This window comes from Oxyura jamaicensis, chromosome 3, assembly GCF_011077185.1.
Source record: "Oxyura jamaicensis isolate SHBP4307 breed ruddy duck chromosome 3, BPBGC_Ojam_1.0, whole genome shotgun sequence".
Taxonomy (NCBI): Eukaryota; Metazoa; Chordata; class Aves; order Anseriformes; family Anatidae; genus Oxyura; species Oxyura jamaicensis.
In genome coordinates, this window is record NC_048895.1 from 99,819,782 (window position 1) to 99,847,756 (window position 27,975).

Below are 27,975 nucleotides of genomic sequence, written 5' to 3' on the forward strand. Positions count from 1 at the left end.
GTTGGGGAAGTGTTAAATGAGGGCGGTTGCCAATCTATGAATGACATGCTTGACACTGCACAATCATTTTGGAACACAGAATCACAGAATGGTTTTCAGTTGGAAGGGACCTTAAAGACCATTTAATACACACACCCCTCACCCTCCCCCTTGCCATGGGCAAGGACACTTCCCACCAGACCAGGTTGCTCAAAGCCCCATCCAGCCTGGCCTTGGCAATTCCAGGAATGGAGCATTCACAGCTTCTCTGGGCAACCTGTTCCAGTTGTTCACCACCCTCAGAGTAAATATTTTCTTCCTTATATCTAACCTAAATCTACATTTTTTTTTTTAGTTTAAAACCATTACCTCTTGTCCTGTCACTGCATTCCCTCACAAGGAGTCCCTCCCCAGCTTTCCTGTAGGTCTCCTTTAGGTCCCAATCCCTTACTAGAATCATCAGACAGCTGGAAAACCTGAGCCACAAAATAAATAATAAACATAAAAAAATAATTTTTAAAAAAAGGATGAAAAACAATCTCTTCTACATATCAGTGATGGACAGAATGAGTAATAATGGGTTCATACAACAGCCAGAAAGATACTGGATAAACTTCAGGAAAAACATTACATTGAGAAAAATGATGAAATGCTGGAATAGGTTGTCAAGGGACTATATAAATTAGGCATAGTTCTAGAAAACAGAAATGGTATTCTGATGAATCTTCCTTTTGGCACAAGGATGGCTTCTCTATGTCTCTCTAAAGACAGTTTTCCAAGACAATAAACTACTGTCTCCTGTTTTAAGGTCATCATGTCACCTGTGTACACTTCCTCTGCACAAACTTCCTCTTCCCATCTGCATGTTGTGGATTGGACACAGATTCAACAATTTTGAAAAGAGTGGGTTTAGGGATGTGGTAGTCCCAAATACCAGCAAACACTTTTTGCATCTTTGAAAACAAAAGTAGGAAAACCAACAAACAGAAACATATATAGAGAAAAGACATACATTTGAATTTTGCTCTTTTAGAGTAATGAAACTTATGCCCCATCCATTTTTCCCTTTCTAATAATGTGTTTTCTAGTTTGGTTCTGGTGAATCTCCACATGACTCAGAATTTCCAGTTTTGAAACAGGAATCATTAACAGACTTTACCCTAGAATTTTCCCTGATGATGACCTGTTGCTGTGGAAGTCAACCGCCAGAGCAAAACTGGCAAGAGTAAGTGCCATTACTCACATCATTAATGCGCATCTAATAGGCTGAGGTTCATAACCTCTGGTTGCTGATGAATTGGAGTCAAATAAACCTGTTCTGCCCAATGTTTAAATTAACTGCACTATTTGCTCAAAGCCATGGTAGCTTAGCTTGTAAATGCATACAAGCAAAAATACAAACTAAGACCTGACCAGACAATACAGAAACTGTTAACTTCAACCCATGGAATGTATAAAAGCCAATACAGTTTCTAGACAGAGACAGATGCTTCAGCAAAGCTTCTTTATTTCATTAAAATTGTTCTGAAAATATTTCCAAGAATCAGGGAGGTACAATACCATTCCTTATTAAGCCTCAAGACTTTTTTCCCCACAGTTCATCGTAGATGTCCAATTCGATTAATTCAATGGAGGTCTGGCATGCTATTTTGTATTGCAGCAACCAAAGAGTACATCACAAGTAAGCAGTATTCGGTATCTCTCAAAATATTGAGAGATAAAAGTAGAAAGGTAGGGAAAAATGAGTTACACGGAAGACATGACAGGGAGAATGTAACCTCCAGAGACTCCCAAAATAATTGCATTCTATCATTCACCCATCTTCAAACGCGCCTGCTGAAGAGCTCAAGAGTCCTAAGGTAAAAGAATTGCTACTCAACATTTTTCTGAAGTATCAGACCAGAACATGCTCTGCTGCAAAAGCCATATTCCCATGCTATTTTTAGGTCCCACCTCTGGTCTGAGTAGCAAGCTGCCTTCCAAAAATTGTATTCAATAAGCAACACTTTTTTTTTTTCCCCTTATGTTTTGCTTCTGATGAATGAATTGTGTTGTTTTATTGTTTATTTATCTTTAAAAAGAGGACAACTGGGTTTTCATACATGGCAAAAGCCAACATTAAAAAAAGACTCTTAATTCAACTTACTTAAATAGAAAAGTGGTTATAATCCATCTTTGGTCCCAAAAAAGCTTTCATTCTCAATCACTGTCAACTTCAGTAAATGTTTTGTATCACTCAAAATCCCAAAGACTCTTAAGATACAATTCCACTCTAGAGAATAAATGCAAAAAATTGCATCACGGACATCCTAAATTCATTACTTCCTCATCCAGCAGGCTATGTTATCACACTACAAGCTTTTTTTTTTTTTTTTTTTCCTCAATTATCCCTAGCCCAACAAGGTAAGCTGGAAATTTGCGTTTGATACAGATGCATTAGGAACAACAAAGATGATGTGATCATAGACTGGTTTATAAAGCTGTTAATAAATTACCAGAAAACTGTTTCTCATAGCCGTTTTCCAGAGTAAAATTACCATTTAGCTGCTACCAGGACTGTAAGGAAACAAAAATATACACTAGAAAGAGTCCAGCACTTTCCCACTGCCATATTAAGCTAGAGCAACTGAAAATGATGAAAACATCAGGTATTAAGCTAAACAAGAGTAAGCCTAAATACACAAAGAACAAAAAGAACAAGTCTGCAAATGGTGCAGTATGGTACCTTTTTGAACAAGAAGTATACTTTGAAATGCTGAGTAATGCCAAAATACCAATAGCCTTCCCATAACAGCTTTTGTTTATTAAGAATGCTTGTTTACAGAACTATAGATTTTTCTGTGTGCCCCATCTCCTATTTAAATTTAGTTTTGGACTTAGATGCTGTCAGTGGAAATTCCTAAAACTGAAATCAACACAGATCTTCTCCGAGCTTCCCTCTGAGACCAAGAAATGGACGTCTTATTTTAAAGTTCAGTTGATTAACTGGATTCTGATCATAGGACAGAGGCAACCTCAGTTCACAGCCAGGTTATGTCCTATGTCAAACAGGGCCAAGAGGGAAAGATGTTACATATTCACAAGCAGGATAACAGGAGAGAAACCAGCTTGAAAATCTCCCCTTGTTTACTCCCTCCAATATCCCACCACATTTAGGGTCAGGAGACAGTAAAGTACAGATGTCAGCCAACACAGTTCTAGCTCCCAGGCAACTCAGACAGAGGGATTTTGCTGGGCTGAACACTTTCTCTCCAAGTGTCCAAACAATATTAAACTGATCAAACAGCACAACCAGACTAATATTCAACTCAATTTGTATTCTGTGTAGGTCTCCCTAATTGTTACCAATTACTGTGCCCCCCCCCCCCCTTTTTTTTTTTTTTAAAGATAGTGCTTGTAATCTACTAACATTGCTGCCTCTGTCGCAGTAGAGGTAACAGCTATATTTCTGTGCATGGATCTGTGGATGCAAGACCCGATTGCACTGAAAATGTGCTCGACTTACCTGAAATTTGGTTTCACTCTCCTTGCTCAACAGACTTGGCTCATTTTTCTGAACAATGAAGAATCACCCTCTGTGATTTACCAATAACATCACAGAACTTTTCTCAAAAGAAGCTGGTGAATGTTTTGAGTTTGCTCATCAGGCCCTTTATGTCTAGCCTGTTATTTTTATGTGGTCATGACATGGGAATTTAAGTGCATTTTATAGATGTTATTTATATACATTCAATATTATCCTAAAATAGTCACTCTAAATCTGCACGTTAAAACATTATCAGCGGAATAAGCCAAGTAACTTAAACCAACACAATATCAAAAGAATGCTGGCTCAGTCTTCAAGCTACTGTGAGTTGTGATTAGGAGATGTGATCTTATGTACATATTTATATGACATCATACTTTTGTAACTTTGTTAGTTTAACATATTTGAATGAACTTTTGAGTATATTCTGCTGCTCAGTAGGGCAAGTTTGTTTAGCCTAGAAAATAAACTTATTGATGCCTCAAAGAGTGTATTAGAGAGACATGGTTATAAGAATGCCCCCCCTTATCCAAATGAAAGTGAATAAAACGAGGAAATCGGTCATATTCCAGTCAAGGTCTGTTCAGACTTCTTGAGAAACCTTTACTTCTACATATAAATTTGCTTTAGTTAAGCTTGTCATTATAAACACAATTAAATTTGCTAAGCTAAAGAAGCCTGTTCAATTTTGACAAAAGATAATGGATTTTTTCTGGCATTAACATCTTGCAATACATTATTTACGTGAAAGAACTGCATTCCAACTGACATTAAGCATTTAATCATAGGACAATTTTTATATATTTGCACCAATTGCAGGTAACCCTTCAGGAGAGGAAAAAAACTACTTTACATACTACTTTAAGAAACCCTAAGAGGAGAAGTATCACTTACACGAAAGTAGTAGTTTAAACACAAGCTAATTTTGTACATAAGTACATATACGAAAACTTTCCACTACTGTATCTACTGCATTCCTTTCTGATGGATTGCCAAAAGCATTTCCAGAGGCTAATGTAACACATCATAGTCACATTTTGTAGAAGATATAAGAATTTGAGACAATTAACAATGCTGATCACCTTCAAAGTAGGACAGTACTTTGAGTACACTCTTTTAATGTTGTTTGCTGTGAATACTGCAGATTTCTGTTAAGCACCAGCCTGAAACTAATAGCATACAAGGCACTAAAATCCCTCTTTTCCAAGAAAGGGAATCACATTCAGAGGACTGTCTTATAACTAGAGCTGGGCAACTGAATTTGACCTTCAATTAATGCTATTCAACATTAGCACAAAATGCTGAGCACAAAAACAATATCTTATTCCACCCTGATTAGGAATTTTTAAGAAATAAAAAGTTCTCTACTTAATGTCTTTTGATGACTACAGCAGATACACACATTGCTATTAAAAACTACAGTATTTATCCAAATGTGCTGCTAAAAGATTTGAGTACATGAACAAAGAATTGCTAACACTGATCAGTATCTTGCTGTTCTATACATATAGTGCACCAAGGCTGAAAAATAGATTACAATGATAGAACTGTACAAATACATTTTAAAGCAGCACAGCAGTCAGATCCGTAACAAACATACAATTATTTTCACTGTAACTTTTGATGGCCAAGGTAGCAGAGGTTGGAGGGAGGAAAAGGGGGAAATGTGGAGACCAACTTGGTTTGCTAAACAAAGAAGCGTTACTTCTTTTGTCTTGCTTTGTCCAGCACTATATCTCAATATGCTATAACACCTTTATTAAAAATAAACAAGGCCAGAGTGCCTGCTTAGACCACTAGCACTAAGGAAGATCATCCAGAATTGCTGCACTTTCTAATGTAAATTTACTGTCCACTCGTTAACTATAAAGATTTGTGCACTGGCAGATAAGCAACCAGCACTGAAGTGTGAGTGCTGCCCAACACGCAGGGAGCCTTGTGCCTCTCAGCACATGCCAACATGCCATGATCCACTCTCTACTACCAGTGTCACTCCTTAAGTCTCAGGCAAATAGTTGCACTTCAACACTACAGGAGCCACAGATATGAGACCTCTGCTCTGCCCGCTTCTGAACAAGACGCAGCTCGCACTTCATGCCTCACGCACCAGACAAGCAGCTACCTAACCCATGAGTGAGGACATGGGACATGGCCTTTATGTGAGAAATTAGTTCCTACATGACACCACACATCTTCCTTTTCCACCTTTTATGCACTGTTTCCATCTTTGTATTGGATTGGATACACGTATTGGCTTTTACACGTATTGACTTTTGCAGGAACAAAACCAAAGTACTGAACAGAACAGTAAGGTTTTTATCTCAGCAAGTTTTTGTTTATAAGCTGTTATTTAAAACGCATGGCTACATGCTCACCTTATCTCAGTTTAGTGAAACCTCTACAGTTATCCATGAACTCCCACACCCTCTTTGGAGTACTATTCTCCAGAACCACTACTTCTTTATTCCTCACCTCCTACCATCACCATTGACTTGTTCACATCCCAGGCAAGATTTTCAAAAGGTTTATTGCTGATCAAAAATGTGGCTTTAGGTTTACAAAGCAAGCTATAATATAGACATCTGGATAACATCTATGATTATTTATCAACCATGCAATGATGTCTAGAGCAGCTGAATGAAATAATATAAAATACCAACAGCAGCTGAATGAAATAATATTAAATACCAACAGTCACCATCTTTATGGATGATTTCATTCCTTGTGCTCAGTTTATCATATTAAAACACAACCAAAGCAAACCTAAAAACTTGCACTTAAAACATGGGAACAGTGGGAAAAACATCTTTCTTGATGGAGTCAAAGATTTCTCACTCAGATATCTTAGCTCCCTAGAACTACATACTAAATACTTCTTAGAACACTGGTCTCCATTTGCTGGTGCTGGCAGTAAAAGTGGGGCAGAGTTTCATTTACAATATATAGTCGAATGATTCTATGTTTTGAAAGACTACTTATTATATTTAGATATTCTGCCTCTCCTGTGTAGTTAGCTTTTTTTTTTTTTTTGGTTCAGCACTGTATAATGAAAAAAAAAATGTCCAAATGGTGATACGGGTCAGATTTTTTTGACATTCTCTTTTTGCAAAGTTCAGACAAGAATGGAACAATCTTGCAGAAGGAATCAAATTTAAGTATTTACAACAAATCAAAAAGAAAACTTCCCTATCCATGGAATCATAAGTACATTCAAAACTGGTGAGCAAACGTCTCCCTAAAGGCTGACAGACGGTGGCCTGGTATAACCCACTTTGATCTGGATGCTTTGGGGTTCCTCTTGTTTGCTAAGTGTTGGAAGCAAAGTTTACTCACACCACTGAAACTTCAGGTGTGCCTTTTTCTTGAAAGCTGTAGTCTAACTTGTGTAAGGTGAGATGTGTCACCTTGTTTTACATTTCCATCCCTAGCTGGTGTCCTCTTCAATCATTTGGGGAAATGGTATTCCCAGCTGTAGGCACAGTTCTGCATCCCATAGCAACACTGTGGTGGTTTTACTTGGGTGGGCGGCCGAGCTCCACCACAACCGCTCTCTCATTCCCCCTCCTCAAAGAGGAGCGGGGAGAAAATACGATGAAAAGGGCTCAAGGGTTGAGATAAGGACAAGGAGATCGCGCAGTAATTATCATGATGGGCAAAACAGACTCAGCATAGGTAGATAGTAAGATTTATTGCCTAATACTAATGAGCTAGAGAAGCGAGAAACAAAGGAAAGAAACCAAAAACACCTTGCCCCCTCCTCCCCCCCCCCATCCACCCTCTTCCACCTCCTCCCCCCCGAGCACTGCAGGGGAACAGGGGAATGGGGGTTACACTCAGTCTATAGCGCTTCTTTGCCACCGCTCCTTCTCGGTCACTCTCGTCCCCTGTGCTGTGGGGTCCCTCCCACGGGATGCAGTCCTTGCTGAACTGACCTGGTGTGGGCTTCCCACAGGCAGCAACTCTTCAAGAACTGCTCCAGATATGGGTCCATACCACGGGGTCCATCCCTCGGGAGCAAACTGCTCCAACCTGGGTCCCCCACGGGCAGCAGCTCCTGCCAGGTCACCTGCTCCTGTGTGGTCTCCTCTCCATGGGCTGCAGGTCCGGCCTGGAATCTGCTCTGGGAGGGGTCTTCCACAGGCCACAGTCTCTGTCGGTGCAGGTCCACCTGCTCCACCATGGTCTCCTCCACGGGCTGCAGCGTGGAACCCTGCTCCACCGTGGTAACTCCATGGGCTGCAGGGAACAGCCTGCTTCACCATGGTCCTCACCACAGGCCGCAGGGGACTTCTGCTCCGGTGCCTGGAGCACCTTTCCCCCTCCTTCTTCACTGACCTTGGTGCCTGCAAGGCTGTTCCTCACTCCTCTCACTCTCCCAGCTGCTGTGTGGTGCAGCGTTTTTATTTCCCTGTGTTAAATATGCTCTCACAGAGGCGCAAAACAACATCACTTATTGGCTCAGCTCTGGTCAGCAGTGGGGCCCTTACCAAACATGGGGCAGCTTCTAGATCCTTCTCACAGAAGCCACCCCTATGGCCCCCTGCTACCAAAACCTTGCCACGTAAACCCACTGCAAACACCTTCAGAGCTGGAGGAGACTGGGCTCGAGTGGGACCAAGCTGATGTTGCACATGCAGGGCAGTAGGCATACAGTCAGATTAAATCAGGAATCGGCCAAGTTCAGCAGTATAGAAAGAACTGAATTTTGACTCCCAAGTCTGAGGTGTAGGTTATTGACTTTGCTGTGAAGAGAGGAAGGAAAATGAGGAGCTAATTCAAAAGAGGATGGAAGGCCCTAGGGTCAAACTTGTTGCTCTGAATGCTGGAAAGATGTGAGAGGTGCAGGCAATGTCTCCATTTTTGATAACATCTGCCTCCCTCCTCTTAGTGAAAAAGTCCTTGCCTCAACCCAGCTTCTACTAACAGGAAAAGTGAAGCAGGACTGGCTTTTGGGGGCCTGGTACTACACAAAGGTGCCAGCAGCTGTTTTGCCACCCTCAGCAGGCAGCTGCCTCACAACCACCTCTGCCCGTGCCAGGCCTTGGGTCCAGGCTGTTCTAAAGTGACAGAGCTCAGAATTCAGTAGCTACTTGCTGTGATGGCAAATGAAAGGATTGCAGCCGAGTACAGGCAACTACGGCCCTCTGCTAATGTTTAAGGCCGGAAGAGAGCATGTATTAAGTGCTAGCAGAAATCCTTCATCTCAGCTAGGGTGTAATTATATCACTCCATTTGACAATGTGACATAGAGGGGGCAATAAAATATCCATTTCACAGGGAGGCCAGTATGACATGGCCACTATGGATGGTTAGGCTACTTAATTTGTGTTTCAGAACTCATCGGAATTTATTAAGCATTTCTTACTCTATTCAGCCTTGCTATAGATAGCTGCTTATAAAGGTTATAAGAAATAAACACTTTAGGCATGGGCAATTTATTTCTTTCTTCACCCTAATTTTTGTGAAACCGTGTATTCTAGAATAATGACTACAGTATCTAGTTTCCAGAAAGCATGAAAAGCAAAGACTTCAAACTGTTGCAGAATGGTAGAGTGTTGAAAATATGCTAGTAGAAGAATGAAAACAAACAAACAAAAAGAAAATGCTTAAGACACTGATGGTGCCCTAAACAGCGAAGATTAATGTTTTATGTTGTTTATATATCTTTCAAGAATGCTTTCAAGAAAGCCACTTACCACACACTGTGCTTTTTCCATTTGAAAAATAATTAGTTGTGGGGTGGGATTTAAAAAAAAAAAAAAAAAAGACAAACACTTCCTGAATTCTTACCAAGTGAGAAGGTAAACACATGAAGACTTGACTGGAACAAAATTGAATCCCTCACCTCTGAGCGCACTGCTTGCTGTCCTTTAAAAACAGGCTAACCCAGTGTGTAGTTCATTAGTATTCTAATTGTCAAGTAGTGCTCAGTGGTTGTCTCAGGCTGTCTGATTAAAAATTAAACAAAATTAATTTTTTTTTCCACTGCCAGATGCACTGAAGTATTTTTTTTTAATTAAACTCCCTTCCAAACACTTAAGATCACATGTCATCACAGCAGAGCAGTAACTGTCCATACATTCCAGGAGTAGATCATGGAAGGCTATTTAGTTCTGAATTACAGTGCAGAGGCTTTTCTCATAACACATAGCTCTTCTGTTCATTTTAGTTGATCGTTGTGATTCCCCAAGGGTGAAAGAAAAACTGATGGGACTGTGATCGTATTCAGAGCATGGCAGTCAGCTCTACAACCAGCACACAAGACAGCTTCAGTGCTTGCTTCCACCTCTGCTTTCTCTTGCACTAATGTCCAACGATTAACTATACCTGCATGCTCTGGGTAGGATCTTCCTGCTGACATGATCTTGGATGCCAAACTGTCTGAGACGTTTAAAATTAACAGTGCCATCTAACCCTTCTCTTCCAGGTATAACATTAAACTATACCAACAGGTGTTTCCTCTGAATTATCACGCTATTAGTAAGTATCAGCAGGATGTAATGTTTCTATAGTATTAAAAAGGATGACCTAGCAATTCAAGTTCTGAACAGAATCCTCAAACGCTTGGGGTATCTCCTCTGGCACATCCACAGACAATGTTCGATTTAACTGAGAAAATCACTTAAACCAACTTATGTTCCTGCTTTTTCTTTGTTACAGTTGAATATTATGCAAATAAAATTAATCATATTATGTGTACAGACACTGCAATTGTGGAGGACAAAACAGATTCTATATGCAGAACACCATGATTAACAGGCCCCCGAACATTCCCAAGGCCAAAAAAAAAACCACCAAATAAGTGTCATTTTTAACTTTGTCCAACCATAATAACATGTCAATCAGTTTGATCAACGACAAGAGAAGAGTCGTGTTAAACTCAGGCTTTGTTGAAGATCAGACCATGTCCTCTTGTTTCATTCATGTTAAGTGTGCAGTCTGTGACACTATGGTATTTGTAAAACCTCCCTAAAAGAAAGCAGCTAAAGCAGTGAACATGCTAAAAAGCTGTAGTGATAATGCTAAGGTTGCTTGAACAAATGTGTCAAAAAATTCAGAAGTACTAAATAAGCTTATGCCAGTCTCTATTAAAACAGATTTAAACAATCTGTTTAAATTAATTTAAAACAGATTAAAACAATTAACAGATCGGAGAGCTGGGCAATCACCAACCACATGAAGTTTAACAAAAGCAAGTGCCTGGTCCTGCACCTTGGACGGGGCAGCCCTGGCTATACATACAGACAGGGTGACGAGACACTGGAGAGCAGCCCCTCAGAGAGAGATCTGAGGGTCATGGTTGACAGCAAGTTGGATACGAGCCAGCAGTGTGCCCTGGCAGCCAGGAGGGCCAGCTATATCCTGGGGTGCATCAAGCACGGCATTGCTAGTTGGTCGAGGGAAGTGATCGTTGTCCCACTCCACTCTGCATTGGTGCAGCCTCACCTCGAGTACTGTGTGCAGTTCTGGGCACCACAGTACAGAAAGGACATTGAACTGTTGGAGAGTGTCCAGAGGAGGGTGACAAAGATGGTGAAGGGCCTAGAGGGGAAGGCATATGAGGAGCGGCTGAGGTCACTGGGCCTGTTCAGCCTGGAGAAGAGGAGGCTGAGGGGAGACCTCATTGCGGTCTACAACTTCCTCGTGAGGGGGAGTGGAGAGGCAGGTGACCTATTCTCCATAAACACCAGTGACAGGACCCGTGGGAACGGGGTTAAGCTGAGGCAGGGGATGTTTAGGCTGGACATCAGGAGGAGGTTCTTCAGGAGGGTGGTCACACACTGGAACAGGCTCCCCAGTGAAGTAGTCACTGCACCAAGCCTGTCTGAATTTAAGAAGCAATTGGACTGTGTACTTAGTCCCATGGTCTAAACTTTTGGGTAGACCTGTGCTGTGCCAGGAGTTGGACTTGATGATCCTTATGGGTCCCTTCCAACTTGGGATATTCTATGATTCTGTAAAACAATTACTTTTTCACTTCTGATCAGGCTCTCTTACAAAGAAAGACCAAAAGCAAATACAGACTGTGCCAAAAACTTGATCAAGTTAGTTCTTTTTATATTTTGGAAACATCATAGTTAGAAGGATTGGTGGCAGTAAATCAGAGTTGAAGAATCAGGGAAATTTTTTCTAATACAAATCAACTATGTTCTCCTCCAGAAATTTTTGAGAGTTAATGTATTGCTATGAAATTCATCCTTCTTGCAACCACGTGGCTTCTTCTTTCTCTCAAGCAGTTGCAGGGTACATAGCTGGAGATGCTATGCTTAGAGTTGGGTTCATTATCATTTTTAGATAAAAGACAGCTGAATTCTTCTTGCCCCACTGGAACTGTGGTTTCATTTGCAAGATTACGCATCAAAATATAAAGACAAAGACTAAAAAAATTAAGTTAAACCCTGAATTTGTTCTCTTGCAACAGGGACCATGCTCTCATGAGAAGTAAATTATTTGCAGTGGTGGACTTGCAGCAGGAGGGAAAAGCAAAAGAAATAATTAAAATAAACACGGAGGCTCCTTCAAAGTCACTGAATCTATAGATTTACATCAGATGGGGCCATATGTCTGGATTACCATCCATTTTCTAAAAATCAATTTATTATCCTTTTAAAGTACATCTAAAATCTGCCAGACTTCTAATATTTTATAGCTGATTATCACAGTCCTTCCTGTTTGAACACAGGAAGCTGATGACCATCAGCTTCAGCTATGGACCACACAATCTGTAAAGGAACAAGATCAATAATCTGTTGTCGTAATACAAGTTTCTCCCACTTAAGACTAGAAGAGAATAATAACACTAAGAAGCAACAGCTTAATTAAAAGAAAAAAATAGAAAACTTGCTCCCTCCTCCATCCCCTCCCATCCATATGAACTTTTTTGTTTGAGCTCATTTTGAGTTCAGATTAATGGAATCACATGGCTGCATACCAAATGGGGGATTTCAGCTATCCACCATGCCGGTAGAAGTTTCCGCTTTGTAATAGAAAAACAAAAAACAAAAAACAAAAACAACAAAAAAAATTAAATTAAGTTCAGATCTCCCCCCCCCATGTTAAAGAAACCGAATACTGAGAAAAAATGTCTTTTGGTGTACAGGATATTTAAGAATCATTTTCTAAAGTCTGATGAGACAACGTTAAGATTTTTGTTATGAAGCAATTATGAAGGAATTAAGTATTTTCTCTCTTAATATTTTTGGTCAAGTATTCTTTTCCATTTAAACTGATAACCTAAAAGATGATTCTTTGAAGATTAAACACAAGCCTACCTGATTTCATGGATTCACTGACTCTAACAAATGCAAGTCTTAGCTCATACACCGTGGCAGAAAAGATGGTTGTTTTTTTTTTCAGAAATATAACCTAGCAACTACTGAAGCAAAGGTTTCATCATTATTAATGAGTTTTGTAAGAAGCTCACCTTGCTTGAGTTTTACTTGCACAGTGTTGGTAGTTCTCATACATGTCCCAGGTAGGGTTATACAGTTTGGTGAACCAAATACACACACATATTTAGTAAGTCTCTCAGCAATTTTTTAAAATGTTGAGAAAGGCATAGCTCTAAGTAAGGAATGGTTATTCATGGAGGTCAGGTTGCAGTCCTAGGGAAGATACACAATCACTGTACTACACCATATTAAAGATGTATATGACCAAGATAGGTCAGTAGAAATGCTTTAAGAGCGAATCCAAGACCATGCAAGACCATGACCAGTTTCACAGGATATGCCTTTTTACTCACACGTTGAGCTTCCACCATTCCAGACTAAAAAGACTTCCCAAGGCAAAAGTTGAGTGGGGACTAGTTGTTACAAAAGCCTCCTGTGAAACTACTCTCCATTAATACGTGTAAGTATTTTTTAATTCCTTTGGTCTTCATTTCACTAGTGGTGAGTTTTACCACATAATATGTGCTACAAGGAAAAGTACTTTTTGTTTTAAACTTGCTAACGGCACACCTGTAAATTCAGTATTGTAAGAGACAGGGAAAGACTGCTTGCTATTAAAACTACAGCAAATGTCTTGGTGTTTGGACTTAAACCTTAGCTGCTCTACAAGCTTTTACATCTAAGCGTTAGTATCTCCTAGGACCAAAATATTAATAGGTTTCGAAGTAAAAGCGTTATTTTCTACAATGAAATAGCCTCAGTACCTTTAAAATATATATTTATATATATTCAGCAGCTTTAAACTTTCCCAGTGTTATCACTATACCTAAACACTGTGTAATCAGCAGCTGAGTAATGCAAAATACAGAATCCAACCATGCCAAAACTTAAGCTTCACCCAGCTGTGAGTTCATTCACCAGGCTGTGACTTTGTAAATTCTTTTTCATAAGGGGAAATAAAGTGAGCAGTGCTGGATTTGTAGGAAAGGGCACCTCTTGAGCATTACCATTTTTCACCAGAAACACCTACAGCTTCCCATTCCACCTCTAAAAGAAACTGCCTACACTGCGGAGGAAGAACCAAGAAATATTGGCCTGCCCTGATGTTAAATCATTATGGCTATGACAGGCATTCCTACACATGATGCATGTGTAGCTGCAAATAAGGTCACCGTGTTGTTCTCCTTGGCAGTTAACACTATGTGCTGAACATCTCAGCTTCCATTTTAAGTTTACACTAGCTTCACTCCCTCAAAAATTAGATGAAAAATTTGCGAAGTAATTAGATTTCTATGCCTAATTAGCAAAGACTTAATTTACTACTGGTATATTTCACCTTTCTGTGAGCTCCTTTAGCAATGACTTTCAAATATCCAGAGCTTTCCAGACCACTGTGCTCCAAGCTGTTTTACAAATCGTGGATATTATTATGTATTGTGACAGTAAGCAATACAACGCCTGGATTCAGAGGTAAGTTAGATGCAGATTTTCCTTAGAATGTTCACTTTTTGGGATAAAAATCAGAGTGACTTGACTAACTTCCCACAAGTCCCAGAGTATGCACAGACCAGGTCAGCACTGTGTGTGCAGTCCTGCATTGCTAGCAGCACGTGGCACATCACCAGCCTGGCACAGGTAACACCCTGGTGCTTCCCAGCCATGAGAATTACTGTGAAAGCACAGAACACCTGGCAATGTCCACAGACATTTCTGTCATCAGTTACGGTAAATCAGTATGGCACTGATAAAAGTAAATAGCAATGAGCTTATTTAGAACAGATAGTAACCTGGTCTCAGAGAACCTAGCTCTGCTAATGAGCCAAATTCATTTGAACAAAGCAGTGCTGTACTTTCTAAAACATTATTAGTACTAGCTTAGTATTAGCTTGCCTGCATTTGGAAAATTAGGACTAATTCACTTTCTTATTGAGGTATTAGGACCAAAAAACAGACAGGATTCAGTAGGTACTATCACTAAACTGTCTTCAACTGTAATGTGCTGGGGAAAAAAAAAAAAAAAAAAGATTATTTACAAATCTCAGTATAAGACAGCATCTCTCATCATGGATGCTGGCCAAGTGCTTCCAATATTTTGTGAGTTAGTGCAGCCAGAGGCAAAAACAAACCCAGTAGTCACCAGGAGAATTTGTGGGGTTTCCCCTGGTAGCTTCCCATCCAAGTACTATGCATACTTTGTGAGATCTGATACTACATGTGGCAGGGCTGCTGCTAAGAGGGTCACCATGGGATTATTTTAATGTTCACTGAAATGGAAGCAATTTATTACATACTGCAGTAGCATCACTTTCATTCAAATTATAAGAGGTTGCAAGTAGCCTTTTAAAGCTGCTTTGCCTTTCCCTCTGGTATCAGCTTACCTTCACGCTTCTTGGAAAGATGGTGCTCTGTGAAACAGGTGTCAGAGGTTATACTAAGAACAGAGCATTCAGTAAGCATGCTGTTGACCTCCCAGAGCATGCAGGGTTCGTAACATACATCTGCATGCTTAAATCGGGTTTCCCCAATGGCCTAAGAATGGGATGCATCTGTGGAACAAGTTTTGCACTTACTTGAAAATTATCATAAAACATTTACATGATTTAATTAGATTATGTAAATGCTTCACTCCGATTTGAAGCTCTGAAAATCATAATGTCATGCTCTAAATTATGCAAGTATTGAAAATGCTTTTCACAGCAGAAGCAAAAACACCAGTGAGACAGTCCTGCCGCATGCCCTTCTGCTGTTCTCAGCTTACCAGAAAAGACCACGCAGAATACATTACTGTAATCCTGACTTTTTCCTATTAACATCTTCTGCATAGAATGTAGTTATTTTGTGCTCTAATTTCATACTGAGCCCCAGACCCAAATTTGATTTGGAAAGTTGATTTGAAAAGCGTTTTCTGGTTTATATCCACATGCCAACTAAGCAGCAGATTTTTCATTACGCCCTGCCCACCATTCTAAGACGGAGCATGCATTTCGTGACAGTAATCTCAGCAAGAAATTCAATAACAGTTTTTCATGGAAACATCTTCCTAACTGCACAGCAGTGAAGAAGAAGGGACACAAAATCTTAGCAACATAGACGTTGAGTAAACTACTATAAAATGATAGAATCGTAAAGGTTGGAAAAGACCTCCCAGATCATCTGGTCCAACCAATCCCCTACCACCAATGTCACCCACTAAACCATGTCCCTAAGCACCACGTCCAACCTTTCCTTGAACACCCCCTGGGATGGTGACTCCACCACCTCCCTGGGCAACCCGTTCCAATGCCTGACTGCTCTTTCTGAGAAGAAATGTCCCCTAATTTCCAAACTAAATCTCCCCCTGGTGCAACTTAAGGCCATTCCCTCTGGTCCTATCACTGGTTATCTGTGAGAAGAGGCCTGGATTCTGGCACTGCCACAGTACTGAACACATCACTATGAGATCCCACATCCCATAGTACAGTCTTCAAATTATTCAAAAATAAAAAGGCTTTCATATGATCTACAGAAATAAACTACAGCAAGTAGGGATGGTACCAAATTATTTGAAGACAAAGGAAGCACCATGAGAGATGAAAGAAACCATCAAGAATTAATTGCAAGAATTAACGTGTACTCGTGGAAAAGTCACAAACTTGGGTAGCTGAATTTTAGTGGACTTCAACATTCAGCATATTTAATTTGCATTGTCATAGTGGGCTATGAAACATGGTACCAGTTTACGTTTGGGTCTCAAATCTTCACATGTAGTCAGACTATTTCACCCCTAAATCCTACTGTTTGCCCAAATTCTGAATCCTCCCTTCCACTTCTACAAAACTGAAGACCATAGACAGAATGAATAAATGCAATTAAAATAAACTTTAAGCATTGGGGGGGGGGGAAAAAATCTGAAACACCTGAGTTCCAAGGGAAGGACACACAGAATAAGAGCTTAGAGAAAGACTGATTTCTTCCTATGCAAGCACAGGGCTGCTCTTCACCACAAGGTGAAAGGCAATATCCCAAGCCTCTTGAGCCACAGGTGACCAGACAATAGGTCACACGTAAGCCAGGTTATGTTTCATATCAGCATGGATATACTGATGATCATGAATTATCTCGGGTAATGCGTATCTCTAGCATCAGCTTATGTGCCTGGCTCACCAGAGAATAAACCCATCAATTTTTAACTTACACAGACTAGGACACTAACAATGAAAACTGCTCTTACTCTTCAACTCTGCCATTTATGGCACACTGCATGGCTTTAGCTATGACTTCCAAGAAAGTTGAGCTGTGACAAAAGCTGGTATGAAACTCTATGGAGAAAAGCCACACAAGATAAACCTAAAATTGCAGACAGAGGAAATGCTGTTGTAGTGGGAACCATTACCTGCTCAAGGATTCACCAAGGGGAAAAAAAAAAAAAAAAAAAAAAAAAGCAAATGTATGAAAGGTATAAAATCCTAAAGGGAAAAACAGAGTTGGAAGATGGTGACTCCACAACAGAGAATCCATTCCATGCAGCAAAGGACAAGCTTTCCCCAATCTGCTGACACGTTCCTGGCCAACAAAATTCACTTCAAGTGTCTTATTGAACATGGGGAATATGCTAGTGCTAAACCAAGCAGTTTGTTAAATTTTAGCCTTTATCCCACTTGCAAAGTTTCTTTGCACACTGCAAGATACCCAAACAGAGTAACAGTGACAGACAGAAGCCACTACCTTTCCCCACGTAAACTCACCTGATCACAGCTCTCATTGACTACAATAAATATCTTGTTCATAACCACAGAAGGATGTTTATCTGCAACACATTTGCTCTGCTTGATTCCTAAACTTGTTAGGCTGTCCTATTCTCTCCTGACCTGAGTCATGCATCATAATGCTTTAACCTGTTCCCCTTCTTTAACAGTGCCCTTTACATTCAGTACTCTTTCCAGAACAATCCACCAATAATATCATTTTTTGTCTATAGGAGAAAATTACAAAAGACAAATGATAAACTCAGAGACAATTTTATGTTTAAATTCTAATATATCACTCATCAGGGATGCACAGGAGTTCCCTTCGCTGTAGGCACAGAATTCATATTGATCACCACTCCAAAAAAAAAAAAAAATCACAAAACCCAGAAGTGAAATATTCATAACACTTGTCACCTGAAAATAATTTGCTATAAACAAATATAGCCAACTCCCTCTCCTCCCTCCAGATGAACAGTGAAGTGGTTATCAAACACTAAATAATAAAACTCTCATTATCCTTCCCAACAGACGTTATTCCACAATGCACAGAACTGTCTCAGACTCTGTCATGGGCCATACCAGAAGAGCGCGGGGTACTTACTCTCCAGTTCTGATGGGTCTTAAGTTAGCTCACAAGGCTGTCAAACAGGCCTGGCAGCAAAAATATGTTGCTTTTATTCCAGGTTCCACAATGTCTTTCCTGTGATAGGAATCCTTGAGATGGAGCTCCCAATCCAAAATTGCACCCTCCTGTGGTTACTGGAGAAAATAAATTGAGCACAGCTGACTGAAATTATTCTGATTCAATTATTTCATGAACACTTCAACTAACCACATTTATCAGCCTCCTAAACTCATAAATCATAGCAATCTCTGCTGGGAAATTCAAAATTGATGTGGCCCCGCCTGAATCAGAGAAGGCAGTAGGCACCTGACAGCCTTGAGGAACAGCCTTGTGTGAGTTGATTGGAATTTCTAGCAGTATTAATCTTAATAACCTCAGGTAGCTTCCTCCCCGCAGCCTATGTCTTTCTGCACAAGCAGTGAGGGAGGGAACAACGCAACAATTACTGCCTCATTCTCTCCTGCTGACTCTGTTTTCTGATGAATATGAACATGTCAGTCACGCTCAGGCTTCATCCATAGCTCTTCTGAGCCTTCAGCAATGACCAGTCCAAAACCTGTAGAATTTAAATTGTCATTTGAGCCTTGAGGTATAGGACAAGAGAACAGAAACCTGAATACCTCCTGATACAGCAGCACGAAGACTTTAAAACACAAGCAGCTTTTCCCTGTTTTAAAAGAAATGCCTGTAAACTGCAAGAGAAAATTTTGCAGGATTCAAGTGAGTTATTCAAACAATAGCATGGAAATATTCAAACCGTATTAACACTGAAAATAAATGATTAATACACAGATCAGAAATATGCATCTATCTAGGAAATAGAATCCAAGTAACTGTCAGTCACAATTGACAGGGTGGTCAGAACAGTTGTTGAAGCTCTCTGGTATTTGCTTTGCAAAGGATTAAACAGATCCCATTGTGAAGAAGCTTTTGCTAACAGACTTTCCTGTAATAATATACATACCAGATTTTTCCCATTTTACCCGGATTAAATGAGAAGCAACAACCCTACAACAACAAAAAACAACAGCATCCAAGAATCTATGGCTCCATCTACCTACCAGTTGCTATCAGCAATATGCATCCAAGCCTAACTCTTGTAGTTGTAAGTAGATGTTATATAGCCCTTCTCGTAATGATAAAGAGACATTCTTAATTTTAAGATGCTTTCCCGTTTGGGCTGTCATATCATTATTCTGAGTATCATAACCCTTTTTGGGAACAGTTTTAGAGATGCAACTTCTGCTTGACGTAATGAATGTGTACACTTAGACACAGCTGAAAGTACTCAACTGAGTGTTTTACCACACCAACTACATATTGGAAAATAGGCCTTCTTGTTCATAATCTCTGGAAAAATCAAATTCCAGTGATTCTTCACTCACACACACCCTTTTTAATGTACAAAGTCAAGGGATGGTTCATTACTTTATTTGATGGACATTTTCTTCCATGTCCACATAATACTTTTTTTCCTCTTCATGTGTGTTCAGAGACATATTAAATATACCATCAAATACTAAATTCAATCCATCTTGTTTAGAAAAAATAGGTGTATGGGAAATTATACAAACATTTGGATTATAATTGTGGCTATTCTGTGGAATACAATGCACAAACCACACTTTCCTGCATAGATGTGATACCTTCATTTCTGATATATTTGTTAGTATTTTTCTTTTGATTTTTGTATAAGGAAATCAAAAACAACATTCACAATTTGGCTAAAATTTCCTCACTCCAACATTTCCTTGTCCAACTCCCTGCACGGCTGTTCCACATTGTTCCAAATATCAATATACCATTTCTGCAGTTTTCAAGTCTTCCTCTTACCTCGGTTGTCTGCAAATTTTTAAAAACTGGCAGAGGTTCAGAGAATTTGTCTGCCAAGTCTATTACAACACAGGATTCAGCTCATCTAGACTTGCCCATTAGTATGTGGTATCACTGGATTTTCCAAGGCTTCCCATATTCTTCTACATTCATTCTGTTTAAAAGCTTTTCCATAGTTCCTCTTGCCAAAATCCTGAACTCGGGGCAGAATCAGAATAAATGGACAATTTGCTGAAAAGGTACATCAGAGGTCCTCCCTGCTCAGCCCAGCTGCTTGGCAGCTGTTGTTATAGCTCCAGGAAAACTGCAACCCATGTATTTGTCATGCATCTCCACATGGGAAGCTTGGCTCGTGGATTTAGTAAGACTCATTCATCTCCTTTTCCCCAAAGCTATCTTCTCTGCTGCAGCGCTAACACCCCTTTATGAAGTTGTGACTGGTATAGGACCAAAGAGAAGGGGGTCAGGATTTTCTTGAAAACAGCTCAAAACTTTTCTGCTGTAAGGTAAGTTAGTGTGAAAGGGAGGATGCGCCTCAGATATTTTATCAATTTAATCTAGTATCTTGAGTTGTTCTCACTAGGATGCTCCCTGAAAGTCATGAGCAGGATAAAAACCACAGATATAGCTAGTGTGACTCAACAAACGGCCAGCTTGAAATCTTCTTGGTAACCAACGACAGGATGTGCAGGAATTGCACAAAGCTGCACCAGGGGAAATTCAGACTGGACATCAGGAAGAATTTCTTTACTGTTAGGGTGGTCGAACACTGGAGAAGGCTTCCTAGAGAGGTGGTTGATGCCCCATACCTGTCAGTTTTCAAGAGGCTTTTGGACAATGCCCTCACTTCAGGGTTAGCCCTGAAGTGGATAGGTAGTTGGACTTGATCTTTGAAGGTCCTTCCAGCTGAACTATTCTGCTCCATTCACTCCTGCCTTTCAGGGTACTACTGCTCAGGTTGATTACCCCATCTGATAACTTTGCACTGAAATGAACCATTACTGCTCACAAACGTAGTGGCAACCTGATCTCTGAAAAGAATAATGACCAGCTGAAAATCCTAGCCTACCAGTTAGGATGGATAACTTATGGGTCAATTTGTTTCTTTATGCCCAGACTTGTCAGCTGCATGAACCATCTCCAATGTAGCTAGAATAGCTCATAGTTAGTAATAGTAATAATATTATTTTCACTAAAATAATAATAATAAAAAAACAGCAGTTCTCCAACACTTAAATCAATTATGGCAGAAAGACTACTATGGAAGATTTTAAGGACCTTTTATATCTTTTTTTTTTTTTTAACTCCTTACCCCCATAACTTTCTCTTCATTTATTGCCAATTTCTTCTGTCCTTCCCATTTCTGTTTACCAAACTGATCTTTCCCTGATCTTGTCCTTTTCAATTTACTTTTCATTCTGTATTTGTCAGTTTTCCTTTTCCTTTTTCTTCTTTGTCTCTTTCTCTAAATCTCTTTGTGTCATTTTTTTTTTTTCACTTCACTAGTTCCTCACTGACCAGAGTGGCAGGTGGAATGAGCAGGAGCAATGTGCGAATTGTTCTGGAACGTATCCATGGCTTCAAACTCAGCAGCTTCCTTTATAGGAAGGCTAGGCTTCCCTGAAAACTGATTTCCACTTTTCTCTCTGTCAGTTCACCAGCTATTCCAGAAACCATAGGCTTTCTGCAACCTCAGAACAGCTTTCATACCACAGGTTCCACAACAAAGCACCTTTAAGGACCTCTCTTTATATTCCCTACAACAAAGAAAACAAACAAACATAAAAAACCCTCAACATACTTTGTGAAGGCAAATAACAGTTCTACAGCATTATGAACTTGTATCCGATATGGATCTTAACAGTTACTGTTACTCACTTTTCACTGCTGAATTCATGTCCATGACATAGCTACCTCATGGTGTCACACCACATCAGACTGTGGTCTTAAACAGAACAGCCTGACAGTCTGAAACTGCAAGAATTTCAGTCTCAAATACTACAAGAGGTACCAGGTTATAAGATCTGGAAATTCCAAAAACACAAATACAGAGCTAATACTTTCTGCTCTCAGCTGGAAAATACAATGGTCAATAGCTTAATTCTTTGTAATGACCTATTCTCAACTAATTTTAGTGTTGAGCACAGTACAGATCATACGGCTTCTTATGTCCACTCACCTGTATGAAATGAAAAGGTAGGAGGTAAGGAGAATTGGTCTAGAACAAATGCCAAGTCTACACATGCCATCCAATAGTTATTTTTCATCAGTTCTAACGCTGACAAGCTGTTCATCATCTTTGTGGGTTTCGGTATAGGTCAGACGCATTTTAGCACTTACTCCACCGGCAAAGTCTAGGTCAGTACTGAGGAGTGTTGCTTGAAGTTTCTTGTTTTCAAATTCAAGTTAGCAACCTTTTTAGTTAAAGTGAACAAAATATTGTTATTTCAAGCTTCTCATTAAATGGCCAAGACTTCTACTTACTTCATTGTACTGGGTCTGGCTGGGATGTTAACTTTCCCTGCAGCAGCCCATACAGTGCTGCACTCTGCACTTGTAGCTAGAACAGCAGTGGTATCACACCAGAGTTGTGTCTGCTGCTGAGAAGTGCTGGCACAGCATCAGGACTCTCTCTGACCCTCCTAGGGGGTGGGCAAAAAGTGAGAAAGAAACATCAGCAGGGCAGCTGACCTAAACCAACCAAAGGGATATTCCATACCATATGATGTCACACTCAGCAATAAAAGGTGGAAAAAGGAAGAAGAGGGGAGGGGTGGGCTCTCGTTGCGAAAACGTCTGTCCTCCTCCCGAACACCGGCTACGTGCGTTGAGGCCCTGCTTCAAGGACGTGGTCAAGCATCGCTCATTTGTGGGAAGTAGAGAGTAATTTATTTCCTCTGCACTTCCACATAGCCTTTACTTGTTTTGTTTTGTTATTCCCTTTCCCCCTCCCTTTTCCCCTTTCCCTTTTTTCCCTTTAGTTGAATTGTTTAATTAATAATAATATTTCCTTAATTATATATATATATATATATATATATATATATATTTCCCCTTTTTAATTAAATCATCCTTATCTCAACCCGTGAGTTGTTCTTTCCTTTACTTCTTCCCCTCCTCATCTGAGGAGGGGGAGTGAGAGAGCGGTTGTGGTGTTCAACTGCCTAGCACGGTAAAACCACCACATTCATTTAGATCATGCAAAAAACCTCTTTAAAAATATCAATTCCTTTCTTCTGTGGAGATATTCAGTTTCTGTGGAGTAAAAACAAAACTTCACAAACATTTTCTTGTAATTCCATACATACCAGACTCATATACTGAATTGCTCACAAAGAAAAGATTTTCAGCTCCAAATCTAGAATAAATCAAGTTTTTAGATGGCAACATTGATAGTCTGACATTTTTAAGGAATACCAAAATATACTTTATCAAAAGCAAAAACTACAACCTGCAAAACCAAAAATACATTTAAGAGGTGTTTATTTGAAAACGTAACAACCACGTGCTTACCAGTGCTGGTATATGACTGTACAGAACACCATTTTCTCTCAAATAGGGTGAGGATGGGAGTTCAGCTGGACCATGAACTGAATTTCAGAAGAGGCGATGGAGTCCACTTTACAGAAATCAGTTTGCCTACACAGTCTCACTGCCAAGGAGTTTTTCCACAAAGTATAAAATTTCCAGAAATAATACTGGGATTCTGTATGAATTTCAAATTTCAACTGAGATGTAAAAGTTTTCTAGAATGTCCTAAAACACAGCTTATAACCAAAGCAAACAATTGTGAGAGAAATACGCAGAAGTTGTATCAGACCCAGAGAATACATTATTAAAAAACAATAAATCTTTATTTATTGGCAAATAGCACATTTAGGGAAGCAAATAAAGCCCAGGCAAACACATTGAGATTCTTTTCCAGTGTTCTTTGTAGCGTCCAGCAATTCATGGTTCAAAAATAAAGGTAAGACCTCCAGCTCAGAAAATCCTCTTAACAGACTTTAATGAATTCATCTTTCAACTGGTCCAGTTACTTTCAAGTCACATGAACTCTAACATTAATGAGATTTTTTTTTTTCCCCTGGAGAGGAGTGGGGATAGGGGGCGGTGTTAAAGACGAGTGCCAGAGCTCAACTGCACGCTTGTGAAGACCACCTCATTTTGTATACCTTGAGCCACCACCTGCAGATTCCATTTAATTATCTCTAGTTCTCGTATCAGAAAAGACAGAACAATCATTCCCTATTCATTCCCTCTCCTCTGCCACTTGTGATTTTATGGACTTTTATCATTCCCTCTCAACCATCTGCCTTTCTGCCTATTTAGTTATCCTCATACAGGTGTTGCATGCTATTCATCATTGCTGTCATCCTTCTGTAAGACCTTTCCCAGTTTCACTGTATCACTTTTGAGATGGAAGAAAACAGAACTACACACAGTATTCAAGATGCATGGGAACCAGTGATTTTTAAATATATATTACCTAATGGATTAACAACGCCTTATTTTCCTCTTTACTTGCTTTCTAGTAATTCTCAAGACTTCAGTTAATTTTTTTCCTACATTATGATGATGTTTTTAAAGATCTATTATTACCCCAAAATCTTATTTCCAAGTTGTAACAGCAGTAACTGGGCACCACCAATGCATACATGTAAAATCAGTTTTCTTCCATATCCATTGCTTCACATTTTCTGCACAGAATTTCATTTTATCATCCAGACACTCCATGATGTAAAGCCCCTCCATATTTCTTCAGTAAGTCATCTTTACTACACTGAGTATCACCTGGAAACTTGGCGATATCTCTGTGCAGCCCTTTTTCCACAAAGGTCACGAATATACTGCAAAGCACAGGCCTGGGTAGAGATCTCAGACTTCACTGGTAATTTCTTTTAGTTATGAAATGTGATGATTTATTCCTGTACCCTATTTCCTATCTTTTAACCAGTTATTTAACCCTCTGAGGACCCTTCCTCTCATCTTACAGCAGCTTGCTTTCTCTGACAGCCTGAGATGGGACCTTGTCAAAAGCCTTCCCTTTCTGAAGGTCATTTTTGTGTTGCTGTGAGGGCTGTGCATGTAACTCAGATCCAGCTTTAGAGATAGCTGAAAATGATTAATACTTGACCCTTCCTGCTCTCTTGATTCTACTGTAACTCATTTCATTCAAATTTGACCTGCTACTCCTTCCCTTCCCAGTGTTCACCACCCTTTTATTCTGTTAGTGATACTATATGCATTTGACTGACCTAACCAAAAGAAAGTATTTTTTGTTATTGTTTGCAGTTAGAGCTCTTGAGCTCTTGTAAGCTCACAATATTAAAGAAAATGCAGCTACATCAAAATTAGTCTGAAATCTGTCCCACATTTTATTACATGTTAAGATCAAACCAAATCCTACATATGGTTACGTAATTTCCTCTCACATTCATACTACAAGCCACATATATTAAGAGACAATAAAATTTCATTAGACCTTTATTCCTAATGCGAATAAAGTTTTAAGAGTTCTGCTGCATACGAAAGGAATTCCGCAGGGCTTTTTTTGTGGGGTAAAAAAAGCCACAAGGTTTTGTGTCTGAAGATTGAGAAGTCCACAAAAAGCTACAGCCCAACCAAGGATTTTGATATTCAGACAACTGAAGCACTATTGATCTGGAAATATAATTTTTTTCTTACAGTATACATGTGAATAATTCACACCTAATTACAGATTGAGACAATTTCAAATAGCACAAGTTTAAAATCTTAACACAGAAAAGCAGACCATCAGAATTTCCAATGAAGCATTCGCTCTGGAGCAGACAGGCATCATTGTAACACAAACACAAACAATAATACAGATGATTTAATTAAATTAAATCCCTCTTATGAATTCTTCCAAACAAGCTTTTTTAACAAGGCAGGAATAGAATTTATCTTTTATCTTTTCTGGACATTTTGGTCTACAGCAGTCAGTGATGCTCTCAAAGCGTGTTCTCATAGCAGCAGCTGTGCATACACAACAAATCACATTTGGACATATTTCGATCCAGACAGAGGATAAGGACAAGCAGAGGTGAGTAGCAGGCTGTCCCTCAACGGTAACTATAGCAACTGCAGAAAGCACAGGAAGAGGCTGGTATTGATCTTTCCATCCCATGTCCTTGCATTTCTTCTTCAGAGTTGTCTTAAACAATGCCACCACAACCAACACCATTTCACACACCCAAGTTCTTAAGACAATAGGAAGTAAAAGTGATGGAAAGATAATGGAGTAATTACTGTTGCGTTTAGTCTAAGTACACAAATGCAGAATTTTCATCTTAACAGCAAGCTGGGGATGTGGGGAGGTGTTAGTATGTTCAGGAATATTTTAATCACACCTTCCATCTATATTTCAAGTTTTCTGTGTATTCTTCTGTATGACATCCTCTCTGTTCTCAGTATTTGTAGCAATATAGTCACCAACGCCCAGGTCACATATTGCAAAAAGTAAGATATAGCAAAGGATGTTTTGTTCTTAGTTGAAAGCCTGCTACATTATACTGAAGAATGGCACAGAGCCAAAAGGATAAGAGATTACTTACAAAGAGATTTTCCACGTTAACAGTGGTGTAGCTCCAGAGTCCCTCAATATATATTACAAAACAACTAAGTTCTATGAACATGGTATAAAACACATTACATGAGAATATAAGAGGTTTTGATAAAGATGGATGCTATTTCTAATGGCAATATGTGGCTCAAAAGTGCATTTTATCTGCAAATAAGATGATACTTTGTTGATACTACTATAAGGCAAGAAAGATACCCACTATAAGGTATGAAAAACGTACTTTGATGGTTTCCCTGTCATGATTAATATTTCTTCCTAGGATATGCAGAACAAGAGTAAAACTTTTTAAAATACTAAATTGAATTAAGAAAACCTTTCAGATCATTCCCAACTTTATTTTACAATAACTGAATAAGGAGACAGAATAGTTGGCAGAATGTAGTCCTAAGAACAGAAGTCTGCTTATGTCAGAAAGGATACCATTCTTGTAGACAAGTAGATCACTTCTAGTACATGCACCTACATTGTCCCAGTCTATATAGGTTTAACTCCTGTGTAGTGTACTACATCTGCATACAGCTGAAGTAATGAAGCAGTAGTATGGAAAGGACCCGATATCTCCAGGAACTTTGCAATTCCCCATCTCAATGATTATAAAACGAGACCACTAGCTAGCACAGGCTTTTCTAATATATGCATCATTTTTCCAAGGCAAATACAAAAGACAAAAGTGTCTACATTAGTACAGATTTTCTTAATATTTATGTTTAATAAAAATCAAAGTAGATCCTGAAAAAAAATTAAATACCTACCAGTTGTGTACATCAAGATAACAACTCCATCATAATCCAAACAAATTATAACAGTATGTGGTATTTCAGAGCTCTTGGAACCCTGTTAATAACAAGTCTCCCATCATAACTTAAAGAGGCAAATAGCCATGGGTCTGCTGAGGACCATTCAACTGCATATACGCTATCTTCATGTTCTTCATAGGTAGCTATTACACTGTCCTGAAGGGGCTCTTTAATCCTAAAATTAAAAAAAAAAAAAGAGAAAAAAGAAAGAACAAAAAGTAAGGATCCATGAACAGATTTCATTTTAAAGTGTCGCTAATATCTAGAGTGCAAGCTCCCCTTTAAAGTCTATGAACGCAATAGTGTGGTCTGAAGAAGTATCATTCTGCACTTGCTATCTGTGTATACTTACATTTCAGATAACACAGCAGAGTCAAGTGAGTATAAAGACCCCATTTGTAGGAACTAAAGCATCCTTAATTCTCAACCTCAGTGCAGTTCCCTGTCTCTTAGAACCTCCACTGAGCATTTCTCTCCCTCTCATTATACTAC

General features: G+C 39.4%; 1 protein-coding gene and 1 long non-coding RNA gene across 3 annotated transcripts in view; both read right to left on the reverse strand.

Annotated features, from left to right (window-relative positions):
* Window positions 1-1,466: 1,466 nt before the first annotated feature.
* Window positions 1,467-20,897, reverse strand: LOC118163907. Its single transcript, XR_004749243.1, has 2 exons — window positions 18,226-20,897; window positions 1,467-2,251 (listed from the first exon to the last, which is right to left on the reverse strand). It is a non-coding gene; the product is annotated as an uncharacterized LOC118163907 (long non-coding RNA).
* A 3,013-nt stretch (window positions 20,898-23,910) lies between these two features.
* Window positions 23,911-27,975, reverse strand: part of EIPR1 (EARP complex and GARP complex interacting protein 1) — an 82,421-nt gene continuing 78,356 nt past the window's right edge. For both annotated transcript variants that reach the window (XM_035320986.1, XM_035320987.1), the window contains one exon: window positions 23,911-27,658. In XM_035320986.1, coding sequence (XP_035176877.1) covers window positions 27,484-27,658 — 175 coding nt within the window. In that variant the 3' untranslated portion in view covers window positions 23,911-27,483. The remainder of the gene's footprint in view (window positions 27,659-27,975) is intronic.